We start from the raw sequence: 17,551 nt of genomic DNA on the forward strand, positions 1-17,551 counted from the left end.
AAATAAGTTTAATAAAGCCTGTGCTTAAAACAGCCAAAGTACTGTATGAAAAAAAATTGCACATTTGATATCATTTCAGCCCTGCTTTTTCATCCACAGGATAGTATGAGGAGTATGTGATGTTATTGGATGGTCTCTTGAACAGGGCTGATTTTCCTAAGCTATCAGAGCTTCTCACAGCCAGGTGAAATTTTCAGCATACGCACGGTGGTTGTCATGGCAGCTGCCGACCGTCACACACCGCTAACCTTTTCATTCACCGGGCTGATACTTCCCTTGGAGGTACCATCCAAATGATGTATTCCTATTGTGACCATCGAATAATCCTTAGCCATCATTTTTGCCTCTTTTTTCAAACTCTTCATTTGTGCTAGCTGGAGCTGGCTGGAATTATATGCAAGTGCTGGGATAGTGTTCACTAAGATCAGCTGGAAGGGTTTCTTCTCTTCCTTGTAGCGACACTGAATGTAACGAGAGAAAGCCGAGCGGTAGGTTTTGTTGAACAACGTATATACAAGTGGGTTGACAGCCGAAGAAAGGTAGCCAATCCAAACAAATACGTTAAGTAGTCCTCCAATGACTTCCTCATTGCATGACTCCTTGCAAATTACGGCCATCACATTGGTGATGAAAAACGGGCACCACATCACAACAAACAGAAAGAAGACAATGCCAAGAACCTTGGAAGCCTTCTGCTCGTTGCTGATGGATTGCATGGTTCTCCTCCCAGCAGTCCCCATGTCCCTGTTCAAAGAGCGCTGAAAGAGTTTCTCTGAGGACAGGGAACTCTGAGGGAGGAAGCTAAATGAAGCAAACTTGGTCTTTGGGCCAATATCATTCACGCATAGCGTAGCTTCCTTCTGCAGCAACCTGATAGTTAAAAAGTAGGTGACCACCATGATGGTTAGAGGGATGAAGAATGCCACAAAAGAGCCTACTAGGACAAAATTGTCATCTGCAAGTAAGCAGCTCTCTTTCTTAAACACTTTGCGGTCATCTTGTAGTCCAAAGACAGGTATAGGCATGGAGATACCTGAAAGTGGATTAGAGAAAGAAGAAGTTGAACACAATAATAAAGAACACCATTTCCAATCTCCAAGAAAAAATAAAAAACTCACTCTTAGCTATATACAGGTTATTTCTCAAAGAATAAATGGTTATAGGAAACAAATGAACATGAAGAGATAGAGACACAATTGATAGGCATCCCAAAGAAAACTGTGTTTACACAGAGGAAGGAAAAATATTGCATCTCATGTTTCAGCAGCAGCACAATGCTACTCCTGTTCTTGTGATATTTTACTGGGGCTACACTAAGAAAAGATGTTGTGTGAAACATTGGTGTTGCAGATGTTGAATTTCAGGAGCTAAGCTGTGGTCTTCCAGACTTTGGCAGTTGTGCCGCCACCACCTTTACAGGATCCTGGCAAAGAAGGGCAGAGGAAGAGCAGCATTGGTGTTACACAGGATTTTGCAGTTGCTCTAATCTGAATTTCCTCTCTCCTTCAAAGAAACCTCGGCTACACATTTGCTTCCATCCAACTGTCTCATGACACCTGGCAGCAACAAAAATATAAGTCCTTATTTTATTTATAACTCAGCCTTCCAATATCTGAAGGGAGCCTACAGGAGAGCCGGAGAGGGGCTCTTTGTCAGGAAGTGTAGTGACAGGACAAAGGGTAATGGTTTTAAATTGGAAGAGGGGAGATTTAGATTAGATATCAGGAAGAAATTCTTAACTGTGAGGGTGGTGAAGCACTGGAACAGGTTGCCTAGGGACGCTGTGGATGCCCCATCCCCGGAAGCGTTCAAGGCCAGGCTGGACGGGGCTTTGAGCAACGTGGTCTAGTGGGAGGAGTCCCTGCCCATGGCAGGGGGGTTGGAACTGGATGATCTTTAAGGTCCCTTCCGACTCTAACCATTCTATGATTCTATGATTCTATTTTCTTGCATCTAGGCCCCCCTGTAATGATCTCCAGACCTGCTTCTTGGTTCCTGCCACCTTGGCAAAGGCTTTTGTCAACTATAATCAAGATGATACCATGTCTTTCTTTTCTGGTGTGGCTTAAGAGTGGTCTTGGGCCATTTTTCCTAAGAGGATTAAAAGTGTTCTGGGTACTGGTTTCTGACTAGGCTATGAAATACTGATTTGAGAACAAAAGATAATTTTTTATCATAGATCTGAGAGTAATCTTTTATTGGGTCTTTTTCTTTCCTCCCTGTAATCTCCATACAGTTGACACAGTCTAAATGCTAAAAAAACTTTCCATGGCAACGACCAGAGGAATGATGGGGACAAATTAAGCACTGAGAGGCACCGTTATGAGGCAGCCTGAGATGCAGTTCACCCTGAGGGACTGCAAAGGTATTGCCAACTGCTACAGGTGCCCTCTGAATGCACAGCCCCGAAGGCAATGGTAGACGTGAAAACTTTGTCTTCCTTTGGAGCGTGTGCTGCGTCCTTGCTCTGTCATGAACAGCGAGGCCAGGTGAGGAAGTCCATTCTCCTTGGACTGCTCAGTCTGATTTAAGTCCAGTCAGCCATTTCCTTAGGGACTTCTGCAAATGCTGCTATTGTCTGGGCAAGATCAAACAGCTGCTGTTTCTTTGGTTGTTGGTTTTGGCTTTTTTCAGTATTTGTCTCCTCCCCTCCCCCTAAATGCATGCTGTCTCTCCAAGAGACACAATGTTCAGACAGCGAAAGGGATGGTGCGCTGTGAAGACAGCAAAAGTGGCGTTGTGAAGCAGGGAGCGATAATGCAGCCCTGTTTGGATAAAAGCAGCTCGGAGTCTGACTCCTGTGGAAAGTTAGCATAATCTGGGAGCTTCAGTCCCCTTTGCATCTTTGAACAGAAATCACAGATGCTGTATTTGGCTTCTGAGGAAGAAAAAATTAATTAGACAAGAATTTCTTATGATGTGAGGATGATGCTGTGCACTACCTTATCCCCTTTGTGCCCAAGAATGTCCATACTGGTTCACAGATGAGTCCTGAAACTCCTCAACATCAGCATTTCAATTGTACCTCCCTCTACCTCCCTTCCTTTCCCTTCTTCCTACTCTGGTGCTTAGACTGGGAGCCCTTTAAAAGCACAAACTGTCTCTTCATTTCACACATTTTCAATGCCTAGCATAACAGCTCCAGTCCTAGAGGGAGGCTCTGGAGTCCAGACACAGTACAGAACAGTAATAATGACAACAGCAATAATAATATTAAGCTGTTATCTTCAAAAGTTCCATTCTTTTGGTGCTTCTGGAGTTTCTACAAAGCTCTTTATTTTTCTGACACCACTGCTTTTTATTTTTCTGTCAACACTGTAGCTCATTTTATCTGCACAGCTTTGAACTGAGTCACGGCAGTGCCTTGGGTCAATTTACAAAAGTGCTGTTCTTATCTGCCCAGGGCAGAAGCTGGTGGAGAGCCTGCGGTATTGCCCTTTCTGTTTCTGCTGCACAAACCCCTAAATGCTTGAACTTGGGCTATGAGAAGCCAGTGGGTGAAGTGCAAACTCATGCAGTGCGTGGCAGCTCCTGGGTCCAGCTGATGGAAACCTCCAGTCACTCCGGGAAAGCTGATGCCTAAAAAGGTCCGAGTCAGTCAGAGAGGTGACCTGCAAGAGCCACATTGTCCAGCCACGCCTGAATAATCTGGGGTGCTGAACACCTACAGGGAAATGCTTTGAAGTTCTTTTTCTTTTTTGGATGAGTTGAAGGGAAACTGAAGGCACACAGCACCTCCCAGCACTACGCTTCAGCTGCATGAAGACACAGCACTAGTCAGAGCAATACCACAAGTTTCCCGTCCGGTTTCTGCCCTGTGCTGATAACAGCAGGGCTGTTTTTTCGTTTCATTCAAAGACCTAGTGTGAGCCGCAGAGATAAAATAAACAATGCTGTTGACAGAGTAAAAAGATGCCTTTCATTACTACAGACCTTATGGCTCAGCTGCATCAGGAGGCATGGGAGGAAAGGCGGCAGCACTAGAAAGAGGAAAATTTTAGCATAATTGCAAGCTTTTTCAAGTAAAAGGCCAAAATCAGTTGCAACTCTTTGCCTGAAATACAAGGACAGCAATTCCCCACCTGTTTTGTTTTGTTGTTAGCAGCTTCTGGAGACTGGCATCTAAATCCAGATTTCTGGCTTTAAAAAATGGAAATGAGCTTCAGCTTGCAGCTGAAGTTTCCACATGTCCTTGTCATTCCTTTAACAAGCAATGTTCACAGCAGAGCTCTAGCAGCCACTGCTAGTCACGTAAGGTTTTCTGAATGACGGTTCAAGACATCTTTCCCCTACAGCCGCAGGCAACTGGCCTATATACAGTTTGAAAATACCAGAGGTACCACAGTTTGGTAGCAGAGAACATTGACAGCTGTAACCTGATTTTGTGTAGACTCCAGTTTGGCTTGTGCAGGGGATCCCACAAATGATATTCTGGCATTCCTGCATGGAATAAATTAACTTCCAGCCCAATTCTCTCTTTTCACATCTCTACAGATATGAAAACTAAACTTGTTGCTTCCCTCACCAAAGGAACAGAGTTTGTCCCTCTTCAACAGGTAGCTTCTGGCTTCTGTAGCATGAGGAAGCAAATTCCAGTGAGGACACAGGGACCAAATTCAAAGGCAGTCATGTTTAAACTGTAAATAATGGAGCTTCCATGTGCAAGCCACATCCACTATTTTAATGGGATTTTTAGGAAGCATCACACATTGCCAAGAACGTCACCCACACATCACTGGGGTTTGGTCAAGATGAAGCTTGTCCTGTAGACAGATAACAAAAAGCCCTGGTCTAAGCTTTATTAGCATTATTGCAGCTGACTGAATTAATTCTTTAAAGAACGAAGCTGACCGATCTATTTCTCCTTGATGATTCAGATGTATAATTTCTTGCTGGTTGTGGTGACTTGACCCTGGTCGGACACCAGGTGCCCACCAAAGCCATTCCGTCACTCCCCCTCCTCAACTGGACAGGGGAGAGAAAATACAACAAAAGCCTCATGGGTTGAGATAAGGACAGGGAGAGATCATTCAGCAATTACTGTCACAGGCAAAACAGACTCAACTTGCAGAAATTAATTTAATTTATTACCAATCAAATCAGAGTAGGATAATGAGAAAATAAAACCAAATTTTAAAACCATCTTTCCCCCACCCCTCCCTTCTTCCTGGGCTTAACTTCACTACCTTCTCTACCTTCTTTCTCTACCTCCTCTCCCCGAGCAGCACAGGGGGATGCGGAATGGGGGTTGTGGTAGTTCACTATGCGTTGTCTCTGCTGCTCCTTCCTCCTCAGGGAGAGGACTCCTCACACTCTTCCCCTGCTCCTGCCTGGGGTCTCTCCCATGGGAGACAGTCCTCCACAACCTTCTCCAACATGGGTCCTTCCCATGGGCTGCAGTTCTTAATGAACTGCTCCAGCGTGGGTCCCTTCCACAGGGTGCAGTCCTTCAAGAACAGACTGCTCCAGCACGGGTACCCCATGGGGTCACAAGTTCTGCCAGCAAACCTGCTCCAGTGTGGGCTCCTCTCTCCATGGGGCCACAGCTCCTGCCAGGAGCCTGCTCCAGCGTAGGCTTCCCACAGGGTCACAGCCTCCTTTGGGCGTCCACCTGCTCTGGTGTGGGGTCCTCCACAGGCTGTGGGTGGATATCTGCTCCACCATTAACTTCCATGGGGTGCAGGGGGACAGCCTGCCTTGCCAGAGTCATCAGCATGGGCTGTGGGGGAGTCTCTGCTCTGGTGCCTGGAGCACCTCCTCCCCCTCCTTCTTCACTGAACTTGGTGTCTGCAGAGTTGCTGCTCCCACATACTCTCAATCCTGTCTCTGGCTGCAGTTGCCCCTGCACAGTTTTTTTCCCCCTTCTTAAATATGTTATCCCAGAGATGCTACCACCATGACTGATGGGCTCAGCCTTGGCCAGTGGTGGGTCTGTCTTGGAACTGACGGGCATTGGCTCTGTTGGACATAGGGGAAGCTTCTAGCAGCTTCTCACAGAAGCCACCCCTGTAGCCCTCTTGCTACCACAACCTTTCCACACAAACCAAATACACTGGTTTTCCAGCTTCCTGGTCTTGGTGGCTCTGCATGTTTAAGAAGTGTGTTCAAACATCAAGAGAAGAAAATCAGCTTCACAAGAAAGGATCATGCAGAGATACCAGGTAAGGATGAGCAGGTTTTTGGGAAATGGACCATGTGCAAACAGTACTTCTGGAGGAAACAGCCTGGGAGGGCTATAACAGAACAGCTTATCCACACCCTGCCCATTCTACATCCCTGGCTCCCACTAGCTCAGGGTCAGTCTGGAAAAAGTCTTGATATCCCCTGAGTGCTCTTTTATGGTTTATCTTACTCTGCTTCCAAATCAAACCACTCTGAGATATGAGGAAGCACTCAGCACAGAATGGGAGCATCTTTTCCAGCACTGGAGGTACATTAGCCCCTGCATTTCCAGTTGACATTCCCACTTATATCAGAATGTTTTCCCTTGCAGACAAACCCTAAATATTATGTTCTTCTGGTAGAAGGTGGTTTATTTGTATAGCTTGATTTATACACAGGTGACTGTTTCAAACTCTATGGACTTTAATAAACCACAAAACAGAATCCAAACAATAAAGATGAGTAACAAATCCTGTATCAAACCTCAAGCATTTGGGCACAACTTCAGAATGACAAAAGGCTTTGGAAACACCAAAGGTTAAGAAGTAAAGCAATAGTATCCTTCTTGTTATTCTCTCAAAAAGCCTGGTAAAACTGACAAATGTTGATTTAGTGGCACACATTGCTGGCTTGCAAATCTTCAGAGATACACAGCAGCCATAAAACCACTTTAACTGGACAGGTAAACTGGGTTTGCAGCTGCCTTGAGCTGCTGAGACTATCAATGAATCAAAGCCAGAATTTACAATATGCCCTGCAGAGTGGCACACTTGGGCTGCTTAGGAGGAAGAGAAGGAGGGGGGAGTGAACTGTTAAAGTCAAGGCTCCTTCTGTGAAGTCTCCTTCCAGCAGAAACTGTCAGTCACATGTCAGTCACTGACAGTCACCTCATATATATCCATTTCAATCGATTTGAATACAAATGAGAGTTACTGTGTGCCTTCATAAATGTCCAAGGGATATGAAATATACCTTTTAGAAATGTCATTACAGTTTCTCAACAAAATTGGGCACCTTTGTTCACCTTCATATGAAAAAGGAAAAAAAGCTCCCCAGCTCAAGTTTTAGCAGGCACATTGATTCAGACAGACTCAAGTTATGGGCCAGATCATGGGCCACTGCACAGAGATGCTGTGTGATGCTGCAGACCTCTGAAAGGATTGCTGCTTGGAGAAGGCCAGTCTCTCCTTCAAGCAGCTCAATGTGGCAATATTGTCTAATTTCTTTAGAAAAACCCATGCCTGGTATCTGGTGCCTTTCTGTACTCAGGGAATATCCTCCTTTGGTACATCTACACATTCAAACAACAAACAGCCATCCATGTGTACACACATGCATACAATGCATAGTCTCAGTTTCATGTTGTATAAAAATTCCCTTGGTGCAAAATGGCTATCACATTATTTTCAATAGTTTGGACTGAAATAACCACACAAAATAATATTTATTCCCCTGGGCTGCCATGGTGCCCTGTGTGGATGCTTGCTTGCTCTAGGAACACAAACCACAGTGAGCTACTTGTGGGAAGGTTGTGGACCATGTCCTCCTCTGAGTATCAAGGATGCAAATGTGTCTGCACCTTATATCAGGAACTGGAGTTTAGCGACAGCTACTTATGTGCTTTCACTTAAACACTCGCAGAAGAGCCGCTCAGTCTGTCTCCATGTCTCAGCTTGGCATGTGGCACTCACCGTTAGAGGAGTCATCGTTTCCCCAGACCTGCAAACACTTAACTGATTTCTGCACGCACCTGAAAATGTCATTTCCCAACTGACTCATTTCCAGTCATGAAAAATCTTTCAATGTTATAATTTTGTTGCTGATAAAATGGTGCCAGCCACATTGCCAACAGCAAGGTTGTGCAGTTTGCTGACGGTTGGCAGTGCAGAAGTAGAAATATACACCTGGGAAGAGGGGATGTTGAAAAGCTCTGGGTGGACTGGGAATCACCATCTGAGGCTGTATCTAGTTAGCATGAATCATAGAATCATTTAGGTTGAAAAAGACCTTTAAGAACATTGAGTCCAACTGTTAACCTAGCACTGTTGAGTCCACCACTAAACCATGTCCCTAAGCACCACGTCACCACCTCTTTTGAATACCTCCAGGCATGGTGACTTAACCACTTCCCTGGGCAGTCTGTTCCAATGCTTGATAACCCTTTCAGGGAAGAAATTTTTCCTAATATCCAATCTAAACCTCCCCTGGCAGAACTTGAGGCCATTTCCTCCTGTCCTATCACTCGTTATGTGAGAGAAGAGACCGACACCCACCTCGCTACAACCTCCTTTCAGGCAGTTGTAGAGAGCGACAGGGTCTCCCCTCAGTCTCCTTTTCTCCAGGCTGAACAACCCCAGTTCCCTCAGCCGCTCCTCATAAGACTTGTGCTTTAGACCCCTCACCAGCTTCGTTGCCCTTCTCCAGATACGCTCCAGCACCTCGATGTCCCTCCTGTAGTGAGGGGCCCAAAACTTGGTACAGTACTCAAGGAACAGCCTCACCACTGCAGAGTACAGGAGGTCGATCACTTCCCTAGTCCTGCTGGCCACACTATTTCTGATACAGTCCAGGATGCTATTGGCCTTCTTGGCCACCTGGGCACACTGCTGGCTCATATTCAGCTGATCATCAACCAACACTCCCAGGTCCTTTTCCACCAGGCAGCTCTCCAGCCACTCTGCCCCAAGCCTGTAGCGCTGCATGGGGTTGCTGTGACCCAAGTGCAGGACCTGGCACTTGGCCTTGTTGAACCTCATACCACTGGCCTCAGCCCATTGATCCAGCCTGTCCAGATCCATCTATAGGGCCCTCCTACCCTCAAGCAGATCAACACTCCCACCCAACTTGGTGTCACCTGCGAATTTACTGAGGATGCACTCAATCCTGACGGTTGATAAAGATATTGAACAAAATCGGCCCCAAAACTGAGCCCTGGGGAACATCGCTTATGACTGGCTGCCAACAGGATTTAACGCCATTCACCACAAGTCTTTGGGCCAAGCCATTCAGCCAGTTTTCTACCCAGTGAAGAGTATGCCTGTCTAAGCCATAAGTAGCCAGTTTCTCCAGGCGAATGCTGTGGAAAATGGTGTTAATGTCAAAAAGAATGTTAAAAAGCTTCTGCCTTTCCTAGTCAGCATGGCAGCGTCCCCAGAGTCCCAAGCTAGAATTTCTCCTCTCATGTGAGACAAGCAGGGACCTCTTCCCTAGTGGCAGGTACATGGGCTGGTGGGGGGCAGGGGTAGGTGAGGAGCTTTCTCTCACAAATCCCCACATAATATTTGCTTTCAGATCCTGTTCTTCAAGAGCTAAGTGGGTCACAGCACTGGTGGAGCATCGTCTCCCTTCTGTATCCCAAGAGGCCATACTCACAGGACTGGAGTCAGAGCAGGTCCAGGCATTTTCCATATTGTTGTCTATAGGCAAATCTAGTTTTTCATTTGAGAGCACACACAGAGCTGGTTTTCTGTAGCTTTCCCTTGGAACACTTTATGTGGTCACACATATTTTATTTAATACAACTGAAAGGAAAACTACCTTATATTTAGCTTCACGTAGAGGGTGCCAGGTAATACTTGGATTATTCTATAAATTTTGAAATGGCTTTGTTCTTGGAAGCTCAGAAAATCTCTAAGAAAACACATTTCTTAGCCTAGTAGGAGGTATATTCAGTTCTTTTTATGTGAGAAAAGTATTGTAAATGATCATTTATAATAATATAATGCTGTAAATCATCTATTTCATTTTAGAAAAACAAAATCAGAAAAGTCTCAGTGTCTTCCTGATATGTTTCTCATTTATGTCCTCAGTCCTGAAGCCTATTTCTTAAAAGAACAGAGATGTGTCTTTCCAAATTAATTTGTAGGACTGTGATAATAAATTAAAAAGAAACAGAATTAGAGGAGCAGGAAATTAGGGAGGACAGAGCAAGAAATGAAGGACAGGTGCCCCTTTTTTGACCCAAGTGATTAGAAACCCAGGGCTCCAGAGTGGGTTGAGGTATGAGATGAGAAATTGCTGATGGAGTCGCTTACTGCTTTGGTATAATCCTGTTCACTTACAAAATGTACATGCAGCCCTATTTCCTAAAGGCAGCAAGACTCCAACAGCAGGAAGCAGTTTCTTTGCTCTCGGCTTTAAATGCTATTCCTGCCCATACACACCTCAAATCCCCTTTCTTAGCTGTGCTGCAGGACTTGTTTGCAGCAGTTCTGTGTCCTTCGTGTCTGGTCCTTCTTATTTCCTGATTGGCTTTTCAATCTCTCTCAGTATTTGAGGAAGACATCACCTTTTGTATAACAATTTCCAGTGAAGCCTCTCCACCAATACAGTCTTTACTTTTCAGCTAGCGACACTCTCTTTGGTTTGGGCAGAGGCTTGTGCCAAGGTGCTTGTTGGCTTCTCACAGCTATCTCAAATCAACCAAAGTTGTTATCCCTCTGTGTAATATGATTACCCAGTCACTAAAGGGACTAGCAGAGGCGTATAGAAGTCTACACTTATCAAATATCTAGAAATAAAAAAAAAAAAGAAAGATTTATAAATGTCCTGAAGAAATTTATTTTGAAAAAGGATTTAGGGACTGGGGATTTCAGATTATGCCATTCATATATGCAGCAAAGAGCAATAGGGAAGAGACCCTGGTAGATTCAACTGAAGAAACTGAAATAGAGAGTGTTGCTATTGCAACCAAATCCTCTTAGTTAAGTACCAGCACAAGTTTGCCTTCACCATCTGCTGACTGCAGTGGGCAGAGGGGAGGCTTCCACAGGGTAAGAAATTGCTGGATAAAGCTGTGCTGCTTGTTTGGTCTTTCATAAGGAGGGAGGCAGTCACACTTCCCAAAGCTAGTCTTGGTATCTCATTTGAATATTAAAATTTTTTAGTTGTTTCCTGATGTGCTTGTAGTTATTCACAGGTAATGACCTCCTTGGCCCTTGACTGTGTGTTGCCTCATTTTATCTGAAGCTTCTGTCTTTGTACAGTAAAAGCCGTTCTGCTTGGAGTTAGCACACCGGTGACTTCCTATATGGGACACCCACAGGTAGAACCTTCACCTCTAGGACCAGCAAATAGAAAGAGTATATTCTTGATCAGTGAAAACCTCAGAAAATTGAAAGACTTTATCAATTTATACAGAAATTTTCTTTTACATGGCACATACTTGCATTCCATCTGCTTGTTTACTCTAGCATTTCTATCTACTGAGGCAAAGAACTTTCCTAAATAAGCAAGAAATACCAAACTGCCAAGTAAATAAATTTTGGCCCAGTATGGCTAAAGAGCAAAATAATGTGTACCACATGCCAGATTCTTCTACAGATCTCCCATGGATTTGATGAATCTCCCTTTTAGTGTGCTTGGTTAGACCTCATGGTCTGATTCTGAATATTTTAGTGATGTTAAGCCTGGGGAAAGATGTCAAAAGACCACAGCCCTAGACTCAGTAAGTGTGTCAACTTTTAGATAAAAAGTAAATCTCTTTGCCTTGTGTAGATTACTGTGCAAATGCAAGTCATTATAAATGCATCTACAGAGAAGAAGAGGGAGGCAAGAAGGCATCTCATTTCTTTTGCAGCAGCAGACTGGACGGAGCTGTTTAGCTCCAGGATGTCCAGGAGGTTAAAAGACAATAATAGAGAGAGCATAAAAATCCTGTACTGATCCAGAGGAACCCACTCAACCTGATCTCCAGTAAGGAGCATGCCATTATGCCATGTAGAGCAAACTCGTCCACCTGAGAAAGCACCATCCCTGTGTTCCCCATGTGAAAACTTAGCCCATCCTTAGAAACGGGACAAAGAAATGTTTATGAGAGTAATTCAGCAGTGTCTTGGCACCACATTGCCATGTCACGTCCAAGATGAAATTGTTCTGCTTTTGCCCTGCTCATTCCCGTGGTTCCCAGATGATGCTGAGAGCACCTGGACACTAGTGTCAGACTGGCAATGTTGAAGGAGCACTCAGAGAAGGGCAAACCCCACTCCGTACCAGCCATCTGTATGGATGTCATAACTTTCTTCTGCTGGGAGCTGGGCTAGGTTAGATTTGTGTCTGGCCAGAGGCTTCTCTTTCTCATTAGCCCTCCCTCAGGCCAGCTATTCCTGCTACGTTCTCATGCAGAAGTGCCCAAGGAAGGGAAGGTCAGGGAGACCTGCCTGCAACCTCAGGTGCATTTTAAAATCTGAGAGTATGAAATATGACAAGGGGTGTAAAGGCATGGGTACTCTACAACCTGCTTGTAGGCACATGGATACCACAATGCGTCACATTAAAAGAGACAGGGCTGAAAATAAGCACTAATTTCACATGGACACACACCCACCTGCAGATAACCACATACCTGCTCAACTTAGATTGCCAGCTTTTCTAAATCACGGAATCACGGAATTGTCAGAGTTGGAAGGGACCTCTAGAGATCATCTAGTCCAACTCCCCTGCCAAAGCAGGATTGCCTAGAGCACATTACTCAGGACTGCATCAAGGCGGGTCTTGAAAAATCTCCAGAGTAGGGGTCCCCACGACCTCCCTGGGCAGCCTGTTCCAGGGCTCTGTCACCCTCACCGGAAAGAAGTTTTTCCTCATATTTGAATGGAACTTCCTATGTTCCAGCTTGTGCCTGTTGCCCCTCGTCCTGTCACCAGAAACCACTGAAAAGAGTCCAGCTCCACCATCCTTCAACCACCTTTTAGGTACTTGTAAACATTGATAAGGTCTCCCCTCAGCCTTCTCTTCTCCAGGCTACAGAGCCCCAGCTCTTTGAGCCTTTCCTCATAAGGGAGACGCTCCAATCCCTTAATCATCTTAGTTGCCCTACATTGGACTCTCTCCAGTAGTTCCCTGTCTCTCTTGAACTGGGGAGCCCAGAACTGGACACAATATTCCAGTTGTGGCCTCACCAGTGCAGAGTAGAGGGGGAGAATGACCTCCCTTGACCTACTGGCCATACTCTTCCCTATGCAGCCCAGGATCCCATTGGTCCTCTTGGCAACAAGGGCACATTGCTGGCTCATGGAAAGTTTGCTATCCACCAGGACTCCCAGATCCTTCTCCTCAGTAGTGCTTTCCAGAAGATCCACCCCTAACCTATATTGGTGCCTGGGGTTCTTCCTCCCCAGGTGCAGGACCCTACATTTGCCCTTGTTGAACCTCATTAGGTTCTTCTCTGCCCAGCTCTCCAGCCTGTTCAGGTCACACTGGATGGCGGCACAGCCCTCTGGAGTGTCGGCCAGCCCTCCCAGTTTGGTATCATCAGCGAACTTGCTGAGGATACACTCTGTCCCCTCGTCCAGGTCATTGATGAATATGTTGAACAGGACTGGGCCAAGTATTGACCCCTGGGGGACACCACTGGTTACAGGCCTGTTACAATCTGTGTTTTCATGATCTGAAGTCATCACTACTTACATCAGCCTTGTTTTGATAACAGCATGTGTAGGTCATTACAAACATTGGCAATCCCCTGAAGGCCAACAAGTTCTGGGGAACCTTTAGCCTGCAGCCTGGCAATGTGTCACTGCTGCTGTATCTGTTAGCTCAAAGGAGATGTTCTGCCAGCCCTCAAGTGCGTAGGGCAGAAAGGGTATAGGGTAGCAGTGGAGATTTCTGCCAGTTTTGTAGCCCTGGAGTTTGTCAGTAGCATTTATATTTTCTTATGGATCTGGTGAAGTCTCCTGGAAGGACTCCTCTGCCTGCACATCACCCTCGTCTTTATCCCAGCACTCCCAGATGGGACGGTGGCGTTGTGTCTCAAGTGAGGTTGACAGGGGCCATAGCCCCATGTGCCAGCCTTTCTACATGGACTCCAGCTTGCTCTGCGCATCTGCCCGCATTTCAATCCCTGCCTCCCACCAAGGAAGGCCTGCCAGGAGGGAGAGAGGACGCTGTGCCGCATGTGCAGTGCCTAGAGGAAATCAAACTGCAGCTGCAAAAAGCTAGGGGTGGGGGCAGGTTTCTAAAGTTACCATAAAAGGTTTTTAAGACCTCCCACCCTGTAATTTAATTGCATTGTTCTTTACAATACCAATTTATTTGCAGTCTGATCTGCGGTGAGATTGAGATTTATTGCTATCCTGGAGTCTGGGAAGAGTAGAGAGTAAGGGGTTGTCTGGCTAAGCGTGGACAGGAGGCCGACGAAGCAGCTCGCCTGGGGGATGCTGGCTGAGCAGAGCCCAAATCCAAGGCAGCCAGATGGCGGCTACAATCCTGCCGTCAGCTGGGAGTCGGGAGGGAGCTGGGCTTAATGCTCTCCTCCAGGGGATGTAAGCCGATGACGGCTGTGTAGCCACTTAGTCCATGGCGATTAGAAGTAATTAGAAGTGACTGACCTTATGATAACGAGCTGAATATTTAGTTTGAAAAATGGCAAGAGGTGCCACAGGTCTCCAGCCTGGCTCTGCGCAGAGGGACAAGGTGCCACTCATTCTTATTTAAGGCTCCTGGATGGACAAACCTGCTGCTTCTGTGGCTCAGCAAAATGCAGCAGAGCAGGTCAAACACCCCTCTTCCTCTCTGTGTACTCAGTTATGTTCTTTAAATTGCATTGGTGTTTTTAAGTTCCCTGTAGCAATGGTTTAATTTCTACTCAAGAAGAAGTTACAAATTTACAGTTATCACTGTCTTAGGTAAATGCACTAATTTGAAAAGGAAAAGAGCCTCTAAGTGGGATCAGCTCTGGACTTGTGATATCCCTCCTGTTCAGCACAGCACCTTTTCGTATTCCATGTCAGATGGCTTTGCAATGTTCACTGTTCAGGCCCTTAGGAGAATAGATTTGGGGATAATTGTGCTTTGAGAAATAAAGAAATACCATATGTTTGTGACAGGGTCTTCCCAGATCACACATTATCAGTCTGCCTTTTTAGCTATGAATCTCCTGAATGCTCCTCAGGGATAACTTACTATACGCTGTACATGCTACGTACACAGTAATGCTTAAAAAAAAATTATATAGCAGTAAACTAGAAATGATGGAAAGATCTTAGATATTCCACTATCATAAGCAACTAATGTGATGGCTCCTGGAGCAGTCTAAGTGACTATCTCAGTTTTTCACTTCTGGGCTTTTAATTATTACTTGGTATGATTTGTTGAATGCTGATAATTTACTTAACTCTGCCTTAATCCTCCACTGAATAGAGATTTCTATTGGTATCAGTCTGAGATTTCTCTGGCAGTGCTGTTTGACCTCACTGTGCAGTTTAAAGGGAGACTGAACGTAACCATCAGATAAGTTGTTTAATTATTATTATTATTTAGCCACAATTTTGCGCTGAGTCTGAGGGGCAGAGGCAACCAAAACTGTAATTATTCTGGGTTTTCTAGACCTCAGACCATGTCCCACTTTAATCCAGATACTTGTTTTGTCTCTCACTGCCTCCTTTTGTGGTTGCTTGCAGAGGCTGCTGATGAAGCAAATGGTCAGCTTCTTACTAGTTATACAAGGAGACTGCACCAATGGCTGGACAGTTATTGGGGTAGATGTCCTGATGTGATGGATAATTTGGAAAGAAAAACAGGATGAGAAGCAGCTTAGAGACTTGCACTGGTCTGAACATCGTAATTCAGCATCCTGTCGTTTATGCTTCACTGCCTACCCAGGAGATAATGTCCTTCACCCAAATGGAACTGCTCTTTTATTAAATCAGTTGGTGCCCTGGTCACATTTAGAAGATGGCAGGGTTGAAGAAGAGATGAGAAAGCGATAGATCATATCTGCCTGTATTTCCCATCTACAGTTGTGTCTATGTCGGTGTTACAGCATAATCCCTGTGTTTATCTTTCTGCTAAATGTCACAAACCACCTTGAAAATGAAAAATAAATATATGAACTTCCCTTGCAACAAGAAATGGCTCCTCTGAATGCCGGAGGGCCCCCCAGGACATACTGATGTCCTGCATCAGTATGCAAGGCAGGGCTGGTTTTACCCTGGGAACACTCAGCCTAAAACTTTTGGGCACTTTTACACTAGTAAGGAGAAGATTCTGCTGCTCACTCAGTGCACCTGAGACCTAAAACCACACAGCATTTATCTCGGGATGCTCACAGTTCAGCTCAGCCTACGATCCTAGCAAGAGCGGTCACTTTGACATTTCAAAACTCAGATCACATACAAAATCATAATGAGGGTTATGTTCTGCCAAAAAGAAAAAAAGTCTTCCCAGTGGGTGTGATTTACTTGCAACTTAAATGCAGGGTTGAATACTGTGAAATACACAGCTCCGATTTTGATCAGCCAGAAAAGAGAGCCTTTATAGCGGTGCCTCAGCCTGCTTTCAGGGTGTCATAGGAGTTTGACAGGCTGTTTTCCATCAATGACTCTGGAGGACATCATAGAAAAAATCAGCTGAAAAGGTATTTCTAAATTTGTTGTAGGTAATTAGGAATATGTTGTCTCAGCTCTGACAAAACCCCTGACTTTTATTAACTGGGCTTCTGCTTAGAATTGATGCCAATGGCACGGGCCAGGAAATGCATGGGGAAAGTTAATTGCAGCCTGAGTGTGCGGTAGTTTGCAATGTTCCTGCTAATTGGGGAAAACGTAAAGCTTTGATTTTAAAGCAGAATTCTGTGGTACGTCTATCTTTCTTAACATTATAAAATGCAAAATCGGGATTAAATAAAATCTAATTCTTTAAAATACATAAAGGCAGCTGTGAAATTGCTCTGTATAATTTTAAAATAAAGGAAAATTTCTTTGTTCTTGACATTTTCTTTTATGCAATACATTGCTACTTTAAAAACACTATTTTTAATTTAGAAGGCGATTAAATGCAATTATGTTGTACAGATGACAGAGTTTATAAATGCCAAAGTGATTCCTTGTGCACTTCTTTTCTGCTCATTTATATTGCACAGGGCTTCTGCTATGCAGAAATCCTGGTTCCTCTGATTAGAGATGCTTAAGTAATTTCTTGGTGAGTATAGGATTCCCTTTTGAGCATGTGCTGTTGTAGAGACCTACTGGAAAAAGATCAGAGCAGGCCTGTGAACATGTCCTTTCTGCATTTTGCAACACCTCACACAACATTTTGTGCAGAAAAAGGTATCCTGTGGTAGGACCCAGGCTCATCCTTTCCCCTCTGGATGGGGAATCCATTCTGGATTCCTGTATATATCCCACGCTGTGCTGGGTACACGACTGGCTAAAAAATACCGCTTTTCAGAGTAGGAGGAATACCTTATAATAGTCAGTGTACTGTTACTGCCTTTTTTCTTAAAGCATTCCATTTACCCTGACATACCCTACAAAGAGAGACTGGCTGATTATAGGTCATATTGCCAACCACGAACAGTTACTTATTCCTTCAAAGAAACCTGATAATAGGACCAGCCTGGTCCAATTGAACTTAATGCTTTTTTGCCGGTAGCTTCAAGGGAGAAGAACAC

General features: G+C 44.9%; 1 protein-coding gene across 1 annotated transcript in view; it reads right to left on the bottom strand.

Annotated features, from left to right (window-relative positions):
- Nucleotides 1-233: 233 nt before the first annotated feature.
- The window catches only part of HTR2A (5-hydroxytryptamine receptor 2A), a 30,387-nt gene continuing 13,069 nt past the window's right edge, over nucleotides 234-17,551 (bottom strand). The window contains exon 3 of the mRNA XM_074153561.1: nucleotides 234-1,033. Coding sequence (XP_074009662.1) covers nucleotides 234-1,033 — 800 coding nt within the window. The remainder of the gene's footprint in view (nucleotides 1,034-17,551) is intronic.

The sequence above is a fragment of the Numenius arquata genome, chromosome 1, assembly GCF_964106895.1.
Source record: "Numenius arquata chromosome 1, bNumArq3.hap1.1, whole genome shotgun sequence".
Lineage (NCBI taxonomy): Eukaryota > Metazoa > Chordata > Aves > Charadriiformes > Scolopacidae > Numenius > Numenius arquata.